Source organism: Thunnus maccoyii, chromosome 4 (genome assembly GCF_910596095.1).
Source record: "Thunnus maccoyii chromosome 4, fThuMac1.1, whole genome shotgun sequence".
NCBI lineage: Eukaryota > Metazoa > Chordata > Actinopteri > Scombriformes > Scombridae > Thunnus > Thunnus maccoyii.
In genome coordinates, this window is record NC_056536.1 from 26,127,456 (window position 1) to 26,147,769 (window position 20,314).

The following is a 20,314-nucleotide window of genomic DNA, read 5'->3' on the forward strand; positions in this document are numbered from 1 at the left end:
TATTCTTCGCCTTCGTCATCGTTTTCAGAATCGGGATTCATTTGACCCAACTCCTCGTAATCTCTTTCGAGACAGGCCAGGTCCTCTCTGGCTTCTGCAAACTCTCCCTCCTCCATGCCTTCACCCACGTACCAGTGGACGAAGGCACGTTTAGCGTACATTAGGTCAAACTTGTGGTCGAGACGAGACCAGGCCTCAGCGATGGCGGTGGTGTTGCTCAGCATGCACACGGCCCTCTGGACCTTGGCCAGGTCTCCACCAGGAACTGCGGTCGGAGGCTGATAATTAATGCCGACCTGTTGAGACAAATAGGACGATCAGAAATATAAAGCATCTCAAGTTTCACCTCTTACCTTCATAATGTCACTCACCTTGAAGCCGGTGGGGCACCAGTCGACGAACTGAACGGAGCGTCTCGTCTTTATATTCGCGATGGCGGTGTTGACATCCTTGGGGACGACATCACCTCGGTACAGCATGCAGCAGGCCATGTACTTGCCGTGTCGAGGATCACACTTGACCATCTGATTGGTCGGCTCGAAGCAGGCACTTGTGATCTCTGACACGGTCAGCTGCTCGTGGTAAGCCTTCTCGGCGGAGATGATGGGCGAGTAGGTCACCAGAGGGAAGTGGATACGTGGAAACGGGACCAGGTTGGTCTGGAACTCCATCAGATCAACATTGAGGGCGCCATCGAAACGAAGGGAGGCGGTGATCGAGGAAACGATCTGACCAATCAACCTGTTGAGGTTGATGTAACCAGGACTCTCAATATCCATGTTGCGGCGACATATGTCATAGATGGCCTCGTTGTCCACCATGAAGGCGCAGTCAGAGTGCTCTAAGGTGGTGTGGGTGGTCAGGATGGCGTTGTAGGGCTCCACCACAGCAGTGGATACCTGGGGAGCTGGGTAAACAGCAAACTCCAACTTGGATTTCTTGCTGTAGTCTACAGACAGACGCTCCATCAGCAGGGAGGTGAAGCCAGAGCCGGTTCCCCCTCCGAAGCTGTGGAAGACCAGGAAACCCTGCAGGCCTGTGCACTGGTCCGTCTGATGAGGGGGACAGAAGGACAGGACGGTCTCCGATAAGTCTAAAAACTTCACTTAGGAACAATATTTCCATATATTAGACCAAAAAAAAAAGCTTTCAACCACATCTCATGGTCTTCATCAGTGGATAGAGTTTGCTCAGTGGTCATCATGTGATCTATAACCTCTGTCTTTCTTTAAGGACGACTTTTGACAGAGACAATGAAAGCCGAGCAAACTACGTCTGCTGATGAAGACTGTGGGATGTGGTTGCAAGCTCTGGAAAAAGACAGTAAGTAGACTTTGAGTCAAGATTTTTTTTTGTCAAATGACCATTTCAAAGATTAAGAACAAACTTTCATACTCACGCTTTCCACACTTTGAGTTTCACCATGAATGGAAAGTGTGGTACTAATTACATATATTTATAATGAGTATTATGATGATTATTACGGTTATGATGACAATGATGATGATGACGATGATGATGATGATAATTACATGTTTGTGAACATGAATCACAGAGTTTAAGTGGTTCAAACAATCATAGTGAACAGCGATGGAAGAAGTATTGAGATGTTTTACTTATGTAAAATAAGCAATATAGTATGAATACAATACAATACATTATTAGTGATATAGAACAAACTCCATTAAGTAAAAGTTCAGACATTTTAGTTGTAAAAATGTTAATAACAGTGTTTTTTTCTTTAAACAGAACTCCTCATACACAGCCAGTATTTTCAGTCAGGTGCTAGTCGGTCACAGGAACATCTCATGAAGATCAAAATTAACTACCACCTGTAACGTAATGTTTTTTCTTTGTTTGCCTAATTATTTCTGCAAAGGGCACACTGAAATTTGTTCATATGAAAACCATTTTTGAATCAGGAAAATTCACTGTAATCAGCAGTCATTTTGTCATTTGGTTTTATTATTATTGCTGACCATTTTGCGGATGCGCTCCATGACCCCATCGATGATCTCTTTCCCGACAGTGTAATGGCCGCGAGCGTAGTTGTTGGCTGCATCCTCCTTTCCAGAGATCAGCTGCTCCGGGTGGAAGAGCTCTCTGTATTTTCCAACCCTCACTTCATCTGAGGAGAAAGATTTTGTTCAGAGAGGACATTCAAATCAAACCACAGCTTGATTTACATAACTGTCACAGTATCTCTAAACTGTCACATTATCTCTGAACTGTCACATTATCTCTAAGCTTTTAAACCCACTGGTGGGTCCAATAATGTTTCAAACTCATAACTAACTTTACATATCCAAAGGTACCGACTATATCAGGCTGACTGTTTGGGAATTGTGTATAAAATGATGAACACGATATCTAGAATAGAGTGTATAATATCATCAAAGCATTATGAAAATGGGAAATGTTGCTTGGGAAAATAGGAAATACATAAATGATTAAATGTGTGCCCCCAAGACTCCGCAAAAATAGGAAAACAAATAAAATAAAGTGAACTAGTGAAAAATAAATCGAGGAGTAAACTAAATTAAGTTAAAGGATGGTGTAATTTAGATAAGATTTAGATAACGACCCCCAACATACAGCATAATTATTTCCAATTTACAGTGTCAATTTTTTGTACTAAAAGTGAACCTGTACAGTTCGTACTGATACATAAATGTAGGTTTTAGAGAACAAGATGTGATGTTAGGGAATAAGGAAATAACAATCTGGGAACTTACAAAGAATTTATATTGCTGGTATTTTTTAAATAACAGGTACCTGCTCTAAACACTGCACCTTCAGCATAATTTAATTGCTTTTCTGCTGTATGTTTCATTTAATAGTTGTTAATAGTTATGAATTAAGAAGGGATGCACGATATTATCGACACGTCATCGGTATCGGCCGATAAAAGCTCTAAAATGAAATATCGGCATCGGCCATTTCTGCCGATAATGAGAGGCCGATTTGTTGCCTTCTCCTCCGTAGCCTGACTGTGCTTCCCTCCACGGACTGTTTCAGCCCTGACGGTCCCGGTGCTTCCTCCGCAGGCTCCACTTCACTCAGCTGCCCGTCAGACCCGCTGCTTCTTCCCACTTTAACTTAAATAACAAACCGGGACTCAGTGCTCTGGTTGGATCCACCTGCAGAACCGGGGCTAGCGTTAGCTGTGAGGCTAGCAGAGGCTTGCTGGCTGTGCTTCCCTCCGGTCATGCTGCGGCTAACGCTCCGCTAGCCTCTCAGCTTACGTTAACCTCAGCTCTCCATGTGGATCCAACCGAAGCACAGAGCCCCGGTTTGTTATTCAGGTTAAAGTGGGAAGAAGCAGCGGGTCTGACGGGCAGCTGAGTGAAGTGGGAGGAAGCACCGGGACCGTCAGAGAAAAGTAGTCCGTTGAGAGCTGCTAAATTCGGCAGCACAGATAGGAAACACCTCGGCTGACAGGATGTACCAGTCTGTTTGGAAAAAAAAATCTTTTTGGTTTATAACGGCGGTTGGCAACCAGCGTATTAGGTGCATTACCGCCACCTTCTGCTCCGGAGTGTGGACCAGAGATTAAATCCTACACATTAATCCTGTCGGTCTAATGAACTCAATGAAAACTCTACTGCTGCACCAACTTGGCTGGTTCATTAAAGGTTTAATGCTGAGCTCCTGAATCCAGTCTTCCTAGATTCTTCCTTCATATATTGTCTTTCTTGATCAAACTTAGTACAATCTATGTCTGCATGCATAATAGTCTCCTCAGCCAGCTGGAAAAAAATATGTGCATATATCGGCATCGGCAATCGGCCACAGTGAGTTGGAAATATCGGCATATCAGATATCGGCAAAAAATCGTGCATCCCTAGAATTAATATACAAGTGTAATGAGTAGGCACTTTTATGTATCACAGGAATTAATTTCTCTGTATTTTTGGCTTGATCTTTGTTCACTTGGTGACTCAGTGATGGACTGTTAATGACTGCTATTGTGCTGATGGACGTAACCGGTCTTACTGAAATGATGCTGCTTTATTTTCCCTCTTTAGTCTGTGCTTTTTGGTTCTTGTTTAAATGTTTATTTCTAGTGATCTTTAGCTGTTTATTAGTTCTCATTTCTCTTTAAAAGAAAAGCCTATAAAGTTACATACTGTACAGTAACAGGACATAAAATCGATCATCTTCCATAACTGCCTTGGCTACACATTATCATCAGTTCAGCTGTATTTTAGGGCTGCAACTAACGATTGTTTTCATTATTGATTGATCTGTTGATTATTTTCTTGATTAATCAATTAGTGGTTTGGTCCATAAAAAAAATCAGAAAATGGTGAAAATGTTGATCACTGTTACCAAAAGCCCAAGATGCAACTTAAGATGTCTTGTTTTGAAATAATAGTCGATAACCTAAAGATATTCTGTCATAGAAGACTAAAGAAACCTGAAAATATTCACATTTAAAGAGCTGCAACAAGAGAATTTTCGTGTTTTATCTTAAACTTAACTCAAAACAATTAATCGATTATCAAAATAGTTGGAGAGATAGTTGGATAAATTTTCTATCGATCGACTAATTGATTAATCAACTGATTGTTGCAGCTCTACTGTATTTACCGTAGAAACCTCATCATAAAGTGACAACTTACTCTACTCAGATTTATGAAGCGCTACAAAACTCATTACAACATCTTCCCCCCAAACGTCGAGCTTTATTGGTCAGTAATGGCAACACAATACTCGGTACTAACAGAATAAATACCTGATGGTTAAAAATACTGACAGTATAAGTTCTCTTTAAGCTCTCAAATGTCAGATTGTTGCTCAGTAGGTCATACGTACCCTGTAATATTAGAATACTTATCACTTTAAAAAGTACCTTCAGTATAAATTATTTATTTTATTGCCATATTGTTACCTCTTTATTCCCTAAATCCACATATTGTTCCCATGTACCTACAGAACATGTCTGTATTGGTACGTACTGAACTAATTCAGTGTTTGTACAAAAAAAATTACACTGTAATTGGGAATAATTACACTGTAGGTTGCAGGCTGTAATCTAAAGAATTACCCAGTTATTTGACAAATAGTATTATTTATTGACATATTCAGTTATATTCTTGAGTTGTCTGATTTGAATCCCAGTGCTTGTGAAAAATTGAAATGCAAGAAAACTTATAGTGGTGTAGCTTCAGTGAAGAACGATTGACGGTGTTGAACAAAAAAAATCTTTGAAGTTTGAAGCTTTTTAAGCATAAATTGAAAGTTCATATTGGAAACTGGGTTTTTCCGAGATAAAATCAATCCAATATTCCCCTCTCTGCAACTTGCTATTTACACAATTCACTTCAGTAAATGTTAGCCAGTGTTGAATAAAAGGTAAAGGAGTCACCACTGGACTTGTTGCTTGGATACCTGTGTTCGCCTCAGCAGTTACCTGCATGACCTGCGTGGATGGAGACGCTCACACTAGACGCATAAGACCACACATAATATGATGATGAGAACGGTAATAAAAAAACTGAGATAAGGAGGGTAAAAATAAACAAGTGGCTGCTCACCAACCACTGTGGGCTCCAGGTCGACGTATATCGCTCTGGGAACATGGCGCCCAGAGCTCCCAGTGTTGAAGAAAGTGTTGAACGGGTCCTCACGAGAGTTCGGTTCTGCAGGACCGTCCAGGAAGACGCCGTCAGGACCGACACCGTGCTCGAGACAGAAGAGCTCCCAGCAGGCATTACCTGTCTGCACACCTGCCTGGCCCACGTGGATGGAGATGCACTCTCTCTGTGCAGAACAACAGTACAGATGGAAGTTAAGACGCTGTCACAAAGTTTATTACAGTAAAGGCATCAAGTATCACAGTAAAAACAACCTTCTGAACTTCTTTAATACCCCAGGACTTAAATGATTTGTAAGCGCAGCCATCTGTTGGAAACCTAAACCTCAGAATGATGAACAAGGAGCTTCTTTAAAATATTATTTTGTTAGAAATATATATTTTTGCAATTTCTCTGATCTTTAAATGATCATCACAATTTAAAACTGCTGTTGAAATAAATGTCATGGATGTGTAGATATCTATTTCAAACGGATGAAGATGCACAGCTATGGAAGCAAAGAAAGGCCAGAAGGATTTTAATCTAAAAAAAACCCCAATGTGTTTTAATATTTACTGTTGAAATTTAAATACCACTTAATTTATAGTGTTGTAATATTTTACTTTGAAAAACATCTTATGAAGGTTTGACCTTCAAGTTTCAAGTAAAAAATTTGATTGAATTTTTTTATTTTTAGGGTTAAAAAAAATTCATACAGAAAAATGTTTTGTCCATTTGTTATACTCAAGTTGTTCAAATTCAGTGAGTCAAATTTTGATCATAAACGTCAAGTCAGGTAAAAAAAAACAAAACAAGTTGCTGAAGTTGAATTAGTGAAGTTCAGACACCAAGATAATAAATTTAAACTTTAACCAAAGACAGACAACTGAATCTGAATGAAATCTATCAGATCTCCTACTAGGTTACATTTTGTCAGTCAAAAGATTGTCATGGTCCGGCTCTTGTTTTAACGAGATAAGTTTATTAACCACATTAAACCAAATTAAAGCGTTAACTGAATGTTTTAAGTATGGGATATGGAAATTAGTGATATCAGTGGTGCATGTGATGCGTGATCGGAGAGTGTGTGAGTGTTGTAAGGCTGCATAGACGCAAAGTAAACCACTAAACCAACATAACCAAATCAAAAGGGCCGTCTGTGGGAAAGAGGAAAAAGCTGAAGCAGCAGCCGAGTGTCAGAGAGCGAAAGCCGTGCTGCTTCCAGGCTCTAACGATCACCTGCACAGAAAGGTAAAGGTTGTTTTTTTGTCCGTCTACAATGTGAAGCTCCTCAGTGAAGATTTAATGTGAATATAATATTAGCAGCGTTTAGCAGCTCATGTAAAGAGAAAATCTCACTGAGCGTTCTGAGCAGATTTGTTGAGTGTAAAGCAGTAAACCTGCACATATCAAACCGCCAAGAACTGTTCAGAAAACCACTTTGAAATGAGTGAACAGCGTCAGGAATTTCAATATATCTCCATGGAAACACAGGAGGTCTTAAGTCTCGTCTCGCATTTTTATCCCCTCGCAGCTCAGGGCCCTCACAGACTTGATGTGATGACGGTGAAGACGTCACGATATGTACGGCTGAAGTCCTCAAGGGCTCAGTCTGCAGGTCTAGAGGGGGGACATTTGGATTCAGCCAAACACAAGATGACACCAGGCGTCACCACTTACCAAGAAAGAGACGTTCAGACTGAGACACTTGAAATTTTTTTATCGAAATTTGTGAATTTGGAAAAAACAGAAGTCAAGTTTTAGAATTTGCACCACTTGTTTAATTCAAACCATATAAAATCAGACAGATGGTTTTTAAAGTAAACTATTTAATTGCTGGGCCCATAAATTTAGTGGTAATTACATTTTAACAGAAGTATTCAGTTATGTTGATTTGTCTGTAAAAATTCAAGTTATTTTGGCCTTTTTTTGCTTCCATACACAGCAGCTCAGCGTGCAAAGCAAAAATGTCTGATGATACACAGCATTGTTTGTTATATTCGTGCGCTTTTTTCGCAATTGTTTAGTGTAAACAACGTCAAAGCAGGGCAGGCTTTATGCCAGAACTCAACTGTTGCATTTTCCAAGTCTTTCCAGCAGTCTTGTTTCAACATGTTGAGAATTTCTGCTTTTGTTTTCCCTGGAGGAAGAACAACCCCCAAGATGATTTTCTGCTGTTGAGTGACATTTGTAAGACATGGTTGGACGAAAGTTTGGAACACGAACGCCAATAAAAATATTAAAATGTTCACAAAAAGAAATCATCTACAAGCCTACAAAGAGACAGGTTGAATCTGTTCAGATTCATTCAGGCTGAAGATGAAACTTTTAGCTCCTCTTGTTGCTCGTCTACCGTAAACAGCCTGTCAGTTATTATTACTGTGCATTAATTAGACTATTAACACACAAAATGCAAAGAAGACATCATTCAAGTCTTCAAAAGACATGCATGTTAACACAAACAGCCGCATCTTTTAATGTAAAATACGTGTAATGTGCAATGTCTCATGTTTTCATAGTTTGGATATAATGATGAATTAATGCATAGTTTTTCCTTGCACATCATTTTTAAAAAGTCGTGGAGATTTCACAGTAACAGTAAGAATCATATGGTGTATTAGTTTTATAGAAAAAGGAAAAGTAAGTTAATTTTTAGTGTAAAATCACAGAATGTCTCAGTACATTTTTACAACAAATGATCAAATATTTAACTTTTTGCAATGAGATTTTCTTACCATGTTGCTCCAGATGATATGAGTAGTTGGTTTTATGAGAAACTGTAAGTTGTTAGTCAGTCAGCGGAGCTCCGGACTGACTGTCTAATTCCTCTGCAGTGTCCCAGGACGGGTAACGTGTCTCCAGTCGCTCTTTATACGTGCAGACGTTCTCACCGCGCTGTGTGTCAGTGACTGAGGAGGGTGTACAGTACATGCAGGGGGAGGGATGAAGACTTTCCTCCCACATGAAGCTACCTCTCCCTCAAAGTGTTGTTTTAGTCACCTTCTTCTTGTTTTTACTGGCATAATTCAGACAGAAAACTTCAGATTTTGTCATCTTTCACATTTCATTTTACACATTAATTGTCTCACTGATTATCAATAAACATCATCTTACAGTGGTGTCATAAGTAGCTTCTTCAGAAAGAAAGAAAACTTCTGAGCTGCGTGAGTTGTGAAAAGTGGAAAAGTGAGTCATACATAGAACGATGATTTGAGAATCATTCGAATCATTCTTTCCATCAAATGACTCGACGAAACGCTGAGATATTCTGGTGTGTAGGTGTTTCGAAACAGGAATGGCTGTTGCATTTTTGAGTTGTTGTTTGAGTTGTTTTCTGACTTCGTCTCAAAAGCCGTGGATCATATAATTAGTATTTACTCTGATCTCTCCAGCGTTATTCAGCAGGCCCACACGTTTTGTCGGTAATTTATTGAGGTGGAAAGTAACTAAGTACAAACTGAGTACAATTTGAGGCACTTTAATTGAGTATTTTTCCATTTAATTTTGCTACTTATTATTTCTACTTCACCACCTTTCAGAGGCAAATATTGTACTTTTTCCTCAACTACACTTATTTGACAGCAATAGTTACTAATTACTTTGCTGATTAATACTTTAAATATAAAATATCTGATGGGCCGGTAAAACAAAATGTACTGTTATAAAATGAACCACCCATGAGTACAGCTGTTTGTAACAGCTTCAGCACAGTCAGCGACGGCATTAAAATACACATTAATGTGTAATAATCCAATAATATAATATATAATAATAACTCAACACTCACAGGGGTCATTTCCCTGCATTATGAGTACTTTTGATCATTTTAAGTACATTTTGCTGAGAATACGTGAATAAATCTTAACATGCAAGACTTTTACTTGTAATGGAGTATTTTTATAATTGGTACGTTTACTTGAGTAAAGACTCTGGATTCTTCCTCAACCACAGTTGATTTACGAATGTTGTTGTAGACGTGAAGTTTGGAAAATGTAATTGTGAAGATTATTTGTTTAAGTTATTAATTGGTCTTCTTTATTTTTGTAGAATTATTTGAAATTGTATAAGCAGCGTTCACAGCATTTTGTGATGCGTTTTAAAAACTTAATTTAGCCACTTGAGTAGATGCAGAAAAACACTGAATACGACTCAAGTCCTGCATTAAAAATCATGTATCAAAGAACAAAAGTGGCAAATTTACTTATATATCAAAAGTAAAAGTACTCAATAAGAATGGTTTCTTTATATTTTAGTATGTTATTAAATTAATATTACTGATGCATTTTAATGTTGCAGGTGATCTAAATGAGGCTGATTTAAAGTTTATATATTGTAGTAGTTTATAACAACACATCATATTTTTTTTTCCAGCACTGACGTAAAGTTTAGAGGACTGCAATGATGGAAAATAAGAACATAGCGAAGAAAATAATTTGTAGTTTAACTGCAATAAAACTATTATTTTAAAGTTTTAATCAGATAAATAAAACAGTGAAAGAGTTTTTGTACTCATTGAAGAGTAATTTATCCTCCTATTGTATCTTTAATTTTTAAAAATTGGACATGAAAGTGCAGACGTTGGTGAAATTGAGATGTTTTGTCATTTGGTGATTATCCAAATTTACCATTGAATACCAATCTGGTGTTCAATCTTAATGCTCCATTTATCAGAATAAACATACTGACAGATGTACTAACCTTGCAGGTTTACTCTCACTGGTTGAGTGAAGATGATCTTTCTTACGAAACACAGGTTAAAGAGTAACTGATTGCCTAATTCAATGGATTACTGGAAACACTTTTCAGATGGTATTCAACCGTTTTATCAAGTCATCAGATCATGTTTTCTTTGGAAATACAGTTGGTGGCAGAAAGGTGACCCCTCAGAAAATCTACTGGTAGACATTTTACTAGCACGGAAAGTTAGACTTTTTTTTTATTAAAGGGGGAATATTATCATTCAAAGACCAACACAGCTGTCATCCCCGAGAGGTTGGAGAGAGTGAAACCAGGTGTTTGGTGACATGAGAGACGTCTGAATTCAGTTTTTCCTGTTTCCTCATATTTAAATGGAGATATTAAATTCCCCCTTCATTGTGCAGAATGATGCATGTGCAGAGTTTGACACTAGGGGGCTGTTTTCACATTCATCTGCTGAAGAAGTTTCTCTGAGCTCACTGAAAATCTGAGTTTAATGTTCCTCTCCATACATGTTTTAAGATGTATATATAAAATACTCTGCTTTGAATAATTATTTGTGTCTGATATGGGTTTTCTTTTCAATTATCAAGTTAAAACCCTTAAAATGACATCTACTCCTTCTCCCTCATTAAAAAAAATCCAGAGTCAATAAAAATTCAAATATAACGAGAATCAAAACGCATTTTTGAGCGGAGAGGGACTTGAGCATGATTTATGACATCACAACTAGTTTGGAGCCAATCATGAGTCCAATAATCACTTTATACATGTGTGATGTGGAAACTTGAAGCCTCCAGTGCACAAACACAATGTGTCCATCATTTCAACTTGTGAGATTAATAATATTTGCATATTTGTAGATTCTGGATTTTTCAATGAGGAAGCAGTCGATGTCATTGAAAGGATATTAAACATGGTAACTGAACTTTTTTTGTAGAAAAGAAGACATCATGTACAAGTTAATATTCTGAACAGATGATTTTTATATGTCCTGAAACATGTGTGGAACGATTAAAATGCAGTTTGGTGAATGTGAGACATCAAACTGCTCCGAGTGGCTGAACGGTTTCTTTACATTTGAAATGTGGATGTGAAAGATGAGTTTTCTTACCACTGACTCAGCAGTCGACATGTGAAGCGTTTTAGTCTCTCTGCGTCACTTGACAGGTGTTCGTACGCTGAGACGATGCACCACAGATGAAAAAAAAAAAGTGTCAGTTCTCAGTGTGTTTATTCACTTCCCAGGCAACAGTGATGGCAGGACTTTGTGTCCTACATGTACATGATGTCCAAACTTATAAGCTGAAGAAAAAAAAAAAAAAAAAAAAAAAAATCACATGCACCTCATTTATTACTTTGTGATTTTTTCAGTTTTGCCAAATAATGGGACAAAATAATCAGACTTAACTGTTACAATTCAGTCATTTTCTAAAACAATATTCATCTCTAAATATATATTCTGAGAGCAACAATAAGTAATAAATCTTTTGTAATAAAGTGATTTGAATGTAAAAGCACTGTTTACAGGAAGAATTACAAAAAGGGGCTGAATTACTGACCCATTAATGACCTCGCAAATGCCACGTGAGTACACTCGATAACAAGCCGATGCAACTATCGTCAAAGTCAAATGGGAGGCAACATGGATGTTCACTGTTCGATGTAGGCCAAAGTCATATAAGGCATATAGCAGCAACTGGAGTCTAAATCTGCTCCATCTTTTCTGTTTTCTTGTGATGAGTAGAAATATATTGCACTTTGAAGACAAACTGAAAAAATAATCTCACAGGTAACGACAGCAACAAGGACCACTGAAGAGAGTCATGCAAGTGGTGATGGACTCCTCGGAGGCCTCATTTTGAGAAGAAGTCTACCGCGGCGAAGCTTAATCTCTGTTGCGCAGTCCAAGTGGTGAAGGGTTAACCATCCAGCGGAGGAGGCAGCCCGAACGGCTGCATTCAAGAGGGTTTTTTTCTTTTTTCTTTTTTGAGAGTTCCTATTTGCATACTGGCGAACAAACAAACATCTCCCTTTGTTGGCTCTGTTTTAGTAGCATTTTTATCAAAGTCTAGCTGCCTGTCCTCCTTGCTGCTTTTCCTCTTGTGGTTCATTTTCTTGGCAAAAGATCACTTTTCTCGTAGAACACAGACGCCTGCGTCACACCGTTGCGTCGCCATGGAGGTAACAACCTCCCACGAGTCGATAACTGGATCGTAACATTCGATACTGCTGAGAAGAGAGTTCCCATCGTATCTAAAAAAGAGATATGAGACAAACAGAGAGGAACTGAGAGTTTGAACCACAACAAAAAGCACTGTGTCGCGCTTTCAAGTCGAACTGAATATAATACTAAAAGGCAGAACAAGTTACTACACTTGGATTGGCCTGTTGCGGCATGTTCAATCAAAACTTAATTCAGATGTTGAAACTTCTGTCAAGTTTCATGATACAGCTGTCTTAGTGTGTTTGTACTGCGGAGACATAAAGAACAACTTAATTACTACATCTGAACTTAGGTAAGAAGACAAAAAAGAAGACTGATTCACTTGTAGATTTTCTCTGTAACTCATTTAAATTCTTCACCAGACCCTGTTTATTATTCTACTACATCTGGAAACGTGATGTTATGTTGGTATTGATGAACATGAAAGAATTTGTCAGTTATGTGAGTAAAATGAAAGCAGAATGAAATGCACTTTGTTTTATATCATCCTTAGTATCAAGATCTAAAAAAAAAAAAAGAGGTTATTCAGTAGAACTAATAAGGATTGTAATTAGACTGAATGAATAATTACATTACAAAACTGGTCCTGAGTTTTAAAAAAAATGCAAGTTCGAAGGCTTATCAGACGCAAAAACACTGCAGAGAAGTTTCTAATACTGAGAAACAGGATTTTACAACTCTAGAGAGTTATCACAATGGCAATTATTTCATCTTTTGTCTCACTGATTGCAAGGCTAACAATAGAAATACGGCGTTCACGCTACAAAGTAACCAACCAGGGATGTGAGCTTGCATGTATTTGATTGGTCACACTGCATTATGTTGCATCATAAGTTGAACATGTTGACTCTGCGTTTATTCAGCTGGAGCCTTGTGCATCTACACCTCCACTGGACCGGCGTCATTCAAATGAATTAAATTATGTTGTTGTTTTTTTTTCCAAGCAACACTAACGTTAATCTGAACACGGCTAAACAGAGGAGACATGCATGGAAGTGTTGTATTGTATCTTTCGGTACATGTGAAGTATTTTATTTGGTGCAAACAAACATATATATATATATATATATCATGTATGTTCAATCTAGCCTCCATTTAAAGGACAAGTTTGATGCTGTGATCATTCCTCCTCTCTTTAGTAGCCATGAACGGGAAGAGGAACGAGGTCCACAGTCCTTGTTCTGTGTAAAACTGCATTCTGAGGTTTCAGTGGTCTGAAGTTACAATCAAGTGTGTGTCTTCCAAAGTTACAACCTTTTCAGCACAAAGTTCCCTTTTTGCATTTCCCTGAAAAGCATTTCCTCGCTTAGTTGCAGGGGATCGATACGTCCTGTTAGTTGCATGGTTGATTTTGGATAATTCACTGCTGAAGGTCCATATTTGCTTTGGATTAACTTTAGAAAGTATTTTTACACAGAACAAGGACCATGAATTTTGTGCCTCATTTCTTGTAGTTTAGTTTTACCAGGGTATCACTCGAAGGGGAGGAGCAATTACCGCAACCCACAAGGGTCGGATTATGCTCGGAAAAAAAAAAAAAAAAACAGTTTGCAACCAGACCTCGCCGGTAATCAAATGTATTTATAGTGGTTCCAAAGAAAACGTGTCATAGAGGAGGAGGAAACATGGTATTGTTTAAAAAGTTTAAAAAAAAAAAAGTTTAACCTCTGCATACTTTCTCATCTCTGCATAGCTGGACAATCACAACATGACGTTGGTGTGAATGTGGGATTGTCAGTTTCGGTAAATTACTGAAATTGTTGGACATGGCCCCTAAACCCCACCCCATCCCTTATCGGAAAGGTTTTGAGGGAGGGGGATGCTGAGACTATGTGATCATCCGACAAGCAGTTCTGACATAGTATACACCAGCAGTTAGTCTCTGAGTAACGTATTAAGATAAACTTAAAAAAGCTGAACCTATCGTTTAAAGGCAGAATGAGCAGGATTAGTAGGATTGAGGATCAGTCACAGTGTCTGTATCTGCAGAGAACCCGCCCTCTGCCTGTATTTTCTTATTTTGCTGTGTTCAAGATGTTTCTGAGTCCCCAGCCAATAACCGTGCACAGGGTGTGGGGGTGGGGAAATAAAAATGTAGCAACTGCTTCGTAGCGTGCACTTCTGGTGTCGTTGAGCCGGGGTGGAGGGGCCAACTTTGAATGTTGTGTTTTACGAACTGCAACCGACAAATCCTCATACTCATTCTGCCTTCAAGCCCGCTGCCACAGAAAGCAGGAGGAACATCAGGACACTCCTTCCTTACCCGGCGATGGCGTAGAGACGTCCTCGGAGAACGGTTGCTCCTACGTAACATCGAGGAGTGGTCATACTGGCTACAGTGGTCCAATAGTCTGTTCTGATGTTGTAGACCTCAACAGAGTCGAGGTGCGAAACACCATCAAAGCCTCCTACTACATAGATGTGGTCGTTGAGTAAAGCCACACCAGCACCTGAAACAATATGAAGGTGTCAGACAAACAGTACCACAGACTGTTAGCTGACAGTTTTCTTACCCTGGAAAACCTACCTGACCGCTTAGTGGCCATTGGTGTGACACTGGTCCAGTGGCCTGTGTGAGGGTCATACCGCTCCACTGAATTCAGTATATTCAGGCCATCGTATCCACCTGTGAGGAAACATCAATGAAACGATGAGCTGTGTTTGTTTTCTCAATGTGACCTCAAGTGTCAAAGCTATCAAAGACTGAGCTGTTTGGATTTTGTGTCCGTACCTAGACAGTATATGAGTCCACTGGCCACCACCAGACCAGCCCCTTCTCTTGCAGTCTGCATGTCTCCCAGCATGCTCCACTGGTCAATGTTTGGGTCGTATCGCTCCATGCTGGTATGGCGCCGGCTGCCGTCGAAGCCACCGGCAACATAGATCATATCTGTCGAGAGTCAAGAAGGAACAAAATGAAAAACCACAACTTTACTCACATTGTTTACTTTTCTGAGAGAGAGGAAAACATTCTCAGGGGGATTTCACGGGAAGAAAAAAACAGTGGAGGTGTGAGTCATTTGGCAGAGAAACCCTCCTCACCTCCGAGTGTTGTGGCCCCAGCGAGGCCACGACGTACATTCATGGTAGCGACAGTGTACCAAACACCGTCCTCGTCCGCCGTGTAGTCCAGGCACTCCACAGAGCTGAGCCTCGACCGACCGTCGTAGCCCCCGATCACATAAACCCGATCGTGGAGCGACACTGTGGCGACGTAACGCCTTTTCCGTGCAATGTTCTATAAAGAAAATTAGTCCTGTATTAGTCAAACCTGCTGTGATAAAAACAACAACATAAAATCTTTAAAATCTTAAATACTTACAGGAAGAAAGCTCCATTCTTGAGTTTTTGGATCATATTTCTCAACTATGTCTATTGGTGATTGTTGGCTGCCAAACCCACCTATAACCAGCAGGACTTCTTTGGCACCTGAAAAAAAAAATTCATTTTATTACCGACAACAGTGTGAATTACAAAATAGATAAATAAATATAGTTGTTAAAACCTACCTAATCTGGCTTGTGTGCGTGGACCCTGCATCTCACTCCTCAGCTCCGGTCTTAAGTGGAATTTCTTGGCCTCATCAACAAGGTCTCGACATGGCAGGCTACACCGAATGAGGGGCTAAAAACGTGTCAAAACTTGCTTAATTACGACGGTAAATGTAATGAACGCTTCAGTAGATAACCCTTCATTGGAAGCTTAAGAGTGTTATTACAGAAGAACCTGCTGTCGGGCTCACCTCAACATCAATGACATCTGTAATATAGCGGGGGGTCAGCAGCGGCATCCGAACAAACTCGAGCATGTCTGGCAGATAGGGCTCTCTCTCTTTTCGGTTGTGTTTGACCCAGTTTAACACTGCTTCAAATACCGGCTCCTCCGAGTCCACCTACATATAGACAGCATATAAATCCACACATTAACTAAACAATTAGCTGACAACTGTAGTTAAAAATGCTGCACAATATTCATTAGTGTCCATTTTTGACTATTAATTGTTTATCGATTGCAATTATTTCAGTAACTGCAAAGAAATAACGTGCGACAGAACAGTCTTCTTAAAGGTAAAACAAGCCACAAATTTACACCCTAAATTCCTCACATGAGAAAGATGACACGAAACTAAAATAGTTTTACTGAAGGCAAATTATGCGTGACTGTGATTTACATGTATAGTCTAGTTTTATTTTAAAAAACACAACAAAAATGACAGGAAGGACCTTCTGAGTGAATTGATGATCTATAAATCATCATGTGATAATAACTGTGTTTACACAACACAAGGTGTGTGGTTGGGAACAGGAATTTCCTGGGCACACAGGCAAACCTAAATCAGGTTTTCTTCTCTGCAATTTCATTGTCAGCCCCCCCCCCCCTCCACAGTGGTGAGCGGTATTGGGGGGGCCCACTCACTGAGATTACAGCAGGTTTGTACTTGCTTTTCTCTTTAAGTATTCAGGGGTTTGAAAGACAATATGAAAGCTGTGAAAGTCAAGCTCAGTTCATACTGCGAAAGTCATTTTTCATCTTAACACCAATTCTGCAGGTATTAAGATGTATCGAAGAGCAGATATGTCATTAATTTAACAGGTTTCAGGTGATTCAAATAATAAATATTCAGCAACAACAGATCAAGCAGCCGCCGTTGCGCACGTGATGATAACACCAAAAAGCTCAATGCCTGAAGTCATCCAGTTTTCTTACCTGGATTTCATCACATTTTATAAGCTTTTCGACTTCTGTCTGGCTGAGCAGCATGAACTCCTCATGCTGGACCACCTCGGAGAAATGCTTCTGGGAAAAGAGCTCAGCCGCCTGCATCAGGTCAAGGCAATTGTGAGTTTCAGCAAAGTCCCGAATACCCAGACAGTTGGTGGGATCAAGCTGACTCTCCAAAAAATCACAACACGCTCTTTTTACCCCTGAGGAAAACAAAAATACATCTGTAAACAAACACATGTATCATTCAAATTCTGACAAATCCCACACATGATTCTCCAATCACTCATCTGAGCCATGCCTTGCTGTGCCTGTACTCACAGCGATATCAGCTGGCTTAAGCACACAAAATCTCGGTACGGCAGGCGCTCCTACCTTTGAGCTGAAGCAAACATGCTGCAGGGAGCAGTTCTTGTACATTTTCCACGGTAACTAGCACAGTCTCGGTGTAGACGAAATCCAACAGGATCTCCATAGTTGATGCTGTGAGCCCCTGAATGTCGACGAAAGATTTTCCCTTTTCTGCAAGCTGCAGATAAACAGAGATTATCAGGTGTAATTACAAGAAACATATAACTTACGAGCATCAAGTTTTATCCTGTTGCAGTTCTCATAATCATCTTGCATGAGGCTCAACTGTAAAATCTAAAATTTATCTTAGAGGCCAAAAAAGGAGATAATAAACATCATATCAGATATGTAACCCGGTCATATTAGATACCCTTATTCTCTTAATTCAATATGTAGAGGCACAGAATTCATCATGTTTCTTCAGTACTGAAGAGTCAATAAATAACCAACATTTTCAGAATTACCTCACTGGTGAACATGGCACAAAAGTAGTCGCTGCAGGCAGCCAAGACAATCCGGTGAGCTGGAAAATCTGTGTTCTCCACCCTCAGAGTGATATCGCAGAGTGTGTTGCTCTTGCGTAGTGAGTTCATCGCATTAAGGATGGATTTGGCATGGGAGTTGGTCATGATGTCTTTGGGAGCCATGTCGCCTTGAGAATCTCTCAAGGATCTCAAACTGCTCCAGGAATCTAAAAGAAATAACACAAAGATTTTTAGAAGACAATAATTCTTATAATTTTTACACACTGAGCGTAAAAGTCATACAGCACTTACTGTATGTGTTTGTGTCTATACTGTGTGTGCACACAACATAGGTGTGTAATGTGTGTGAGACACAAATTATACATATTTGATGTAGAGCTGCAACTATTAAATTAATTGGCAACTATTTTGATCATTGATTAATCATTTGGAGCCATTTTTTAAGAAAAAAATTTTCTGGTTTCTTTAGTCTTCTGTGATAATAAAGTAAATATATAAGAAATATTAATATTATATTGTGTACTACTAAGTACAAGATATAGTACTATTCTTAGTACTACTAAGATTTTCTATGCAAAACATCTGATAAACAGATACAAATATGCTGTTTTAAATATGCTAAGCAGTTAAACCACCTACAATATTAAAATACTTCTTGCAGGTAATTAAGTAATCCTAAATAATATAAAAAAGAGAAAAAAGAAATCTACAATAAAAAAAACATGTAAAATATATCCTGTGAGAAGAGCTGCTACAGGTTTAAATTTTAAATTGAGGAGAATGAAATTAAATGTAAAAAATATTGAACAGGAATGTACGAATGTTGATCGTGTAAACAGTATATGCAGCGTGCAATTAATAATATTAACAGTTGTGTTAATGTAACGTGCCAAATCAGATATGCAAATATAAGATTATGAGATTTTATGTTAACATAATGACATTGAACAGACTGAAATACTGCTTTCTTCACGATACATAATTACTTTTTTCCCACTGCTGATACTTGAGTCTGTAAACTTCTGAATGCAGGTCTTGTGGTTTGAAGACGGGAGTGTTGTTTGCATTGTGGAATAGCTAAAACAACTTACCGTTAAAAGATCTGAATACTTTTTCCACCACTGGGAGGCAGTAACTATAGCTACACATCAGCTAGCAGCCAACGACAGCTGAGCGCTAACGCCAACGCTAGACAACAACTAAGAAAATACAGACACATAAAGTGAGCAGCCGGCCGGAGGAGGACAACACATGAAGCGACACACACAGAGGAACTTGTCAAGAATTTGCATAGTACCTGTCGCTTGTAGTAAAGCTGATTCAAAACGTCTGGCTAAGTTGCTTTGCTAGCTAAAAAAAAAACAGTCCCTTGTCCCAGCTCTTGCTTGTCTGGAGAAAGAAAACTACAGCTAATCCATGACGACCTCTGTCAGATCAACCTCTGCGAAGCCTGCTTGAGGACACATATGTCTGAGCTTTCAAATGAGTGTCATATTATTCCCGTTACGCTTTTCTGTTTTTAAAGCCAGCTACAATATTTCGTTGACTAAACTGCAGCAGGTCACAGCAACAGCAGAGAGACTCCACAGATTGGACGTAAACAGACCGTTACGTCAGTGTACGTGCGCGCTCCAGCGGGCCGCACGGACGCAGAAACAAGACGCCTTTGACGCGCGTTCATGTTGCACGGGGGCGGATTTAGTGATTTTGGGGGGAACCGGGCTTCATTTTCACCCTTCCTCTAACTGGGAGTGTTGGTATTGGCAGTGGTAGAAGAAGTACTCAAAACTAATAATGCTGCACAATAAAAAATACTGTAAAAGAGAAAGTCCCGCATTCAAATTTTCCCTTAAAAGAGTGAAAGAGAGGTATTATCAGCACAATGTACTTACATTTACTTAAAGATCCCCTCCAGGGCTGTTTTACAATGTATATAAAATACTCTACTTTGAATAATAATTTGTGTCTGATATGTTTTTCCCCACAAAAAGTTCAAGTATCTTGTTAAACATGCCTAAAATGGCATCGCCTCCTTCTCCCTCATTAAAAAAAAATCCAGAATCTATAAATATGCAAATATCTCCAAAGTTTAACTGTTGGACACACAATGTCTCCTGCTTCACTGCAAGGTACATTCTCAGTGTTTGTGCATTGGAGGCTTCAAGTTGCCACATCAGACTTGTGTAAGTTGAATATATTGGACCATGATTGGCTTCCAAACTACTTGTGATGTTACAAGTAAAACCTCTTAA

At 39.2% G+C, this 20,314-nt stretch overlaps 2 protein-coding genes across 11 annotated transcripts in view; both read right to left on the reverse strand.

The window, feature by feature from the left end:
• The window catches only part of tuba5 (tubulin alpha 5), an 11,700-nt gene extending 233 nt beyond the window's left edge, over positions 1–11,467 (reverse strand). The window contains exons 1-6 of one of the 4 annotated variants that reach the window (XM_042408073.1): positions 11,392–11,467; positions 8,315–8,595; positions 5,541–5,766; positions 1,980–2,128; positions 372–1,052; positions 1–296 (exon numbers count right to left, since the gene is read on the reverse strand). The exon at positions 1–296 is cut by the window's left edge and continues 233 nt beyond it. In XM_042408073.1, the coding sequence (XP_042264007.1) occupies positions 1–296; positions 372–1,052; positions 1,980–2,128; positions 5,541–5,766; positions 8,315–8,317 (1,355 nt within the window). In that variant the 5' untranslated portion in view covers positions 8,318–8,595; positions 11,392–11,467. Of the gene's footprint in view, positions 297–371; positions 1,053–1,979; positions 2,129–5,394; positions 5,449–5,540; positions 5,767–7,651; positions 8,040–8,314; positions 8,596–11,391 lie in introns of those variants that run through there. The other 3 variants (XM_042408071.1, XM_042408070.1, XM_042408074.1) reach the window with 3 other exon arrangements.
• A 27-nt stretch (positions 11,468–11,494) lies between these two features.
• LOC121895163 (kelch-like protein 12) overlaps positions 11,495–20,314 on the reverse strand; it is a 125,052-nt gene continuing 116,232 nt past the window's right edge. For 5 of the 7 annotated variants that reach the window (XM_042408066.1, XM_042408063.1, XM_042408064.1 and 2 more), the window contains 11 exons: positions 18,042–18,268; positions 17,602–17,755; positions 17,212–17,429; positions 16,247–16,396; positions 16,014–16,128; positions 15,827–15,933; positions 15,547–15,742; positions 15,236–15,394; positions 15,032–15,130; positions 14,768–14,954; positions 11,495–12,533 (listed from right to left, as the gene is read on the reverse strand). In XM_042408066.1, the coding sequence (XP_042264000.1) occupies positions 12,407–12,533; positions 14,768–14,954; positions 15,032–15,130; positions 15,236–15,394; positions 15,547–15,742; positions 15,827–15,933; positions 16,014–16,128; positions 16,247–16,396; positions 17,212–17,429; positions 17,602–17,755; positions 18,042–18,268 (1,739 nt within the window). In that variant the 3' untranslated portion in view covers positions 11,495–12,406. Of the gene's footprint in view, positions 12,534–14,767; positions 14,955–15,031; positions 15,131–15,235; positions 15,395–15,546; positions 15,743–15,826; positions 15,934–16,013; positions 16,129–16,246; positions 16,397–17,211; positions 17,430–17,601; positions 17,756–18,041; positions 18,269–19,153; positions 19,262–19,359; positions 19,761–20,314 lie in introns of those variants that run through there. The other 2 variants (XM_042408067.1, XM_042408069.1) reach the window with 2 other exon arrangements.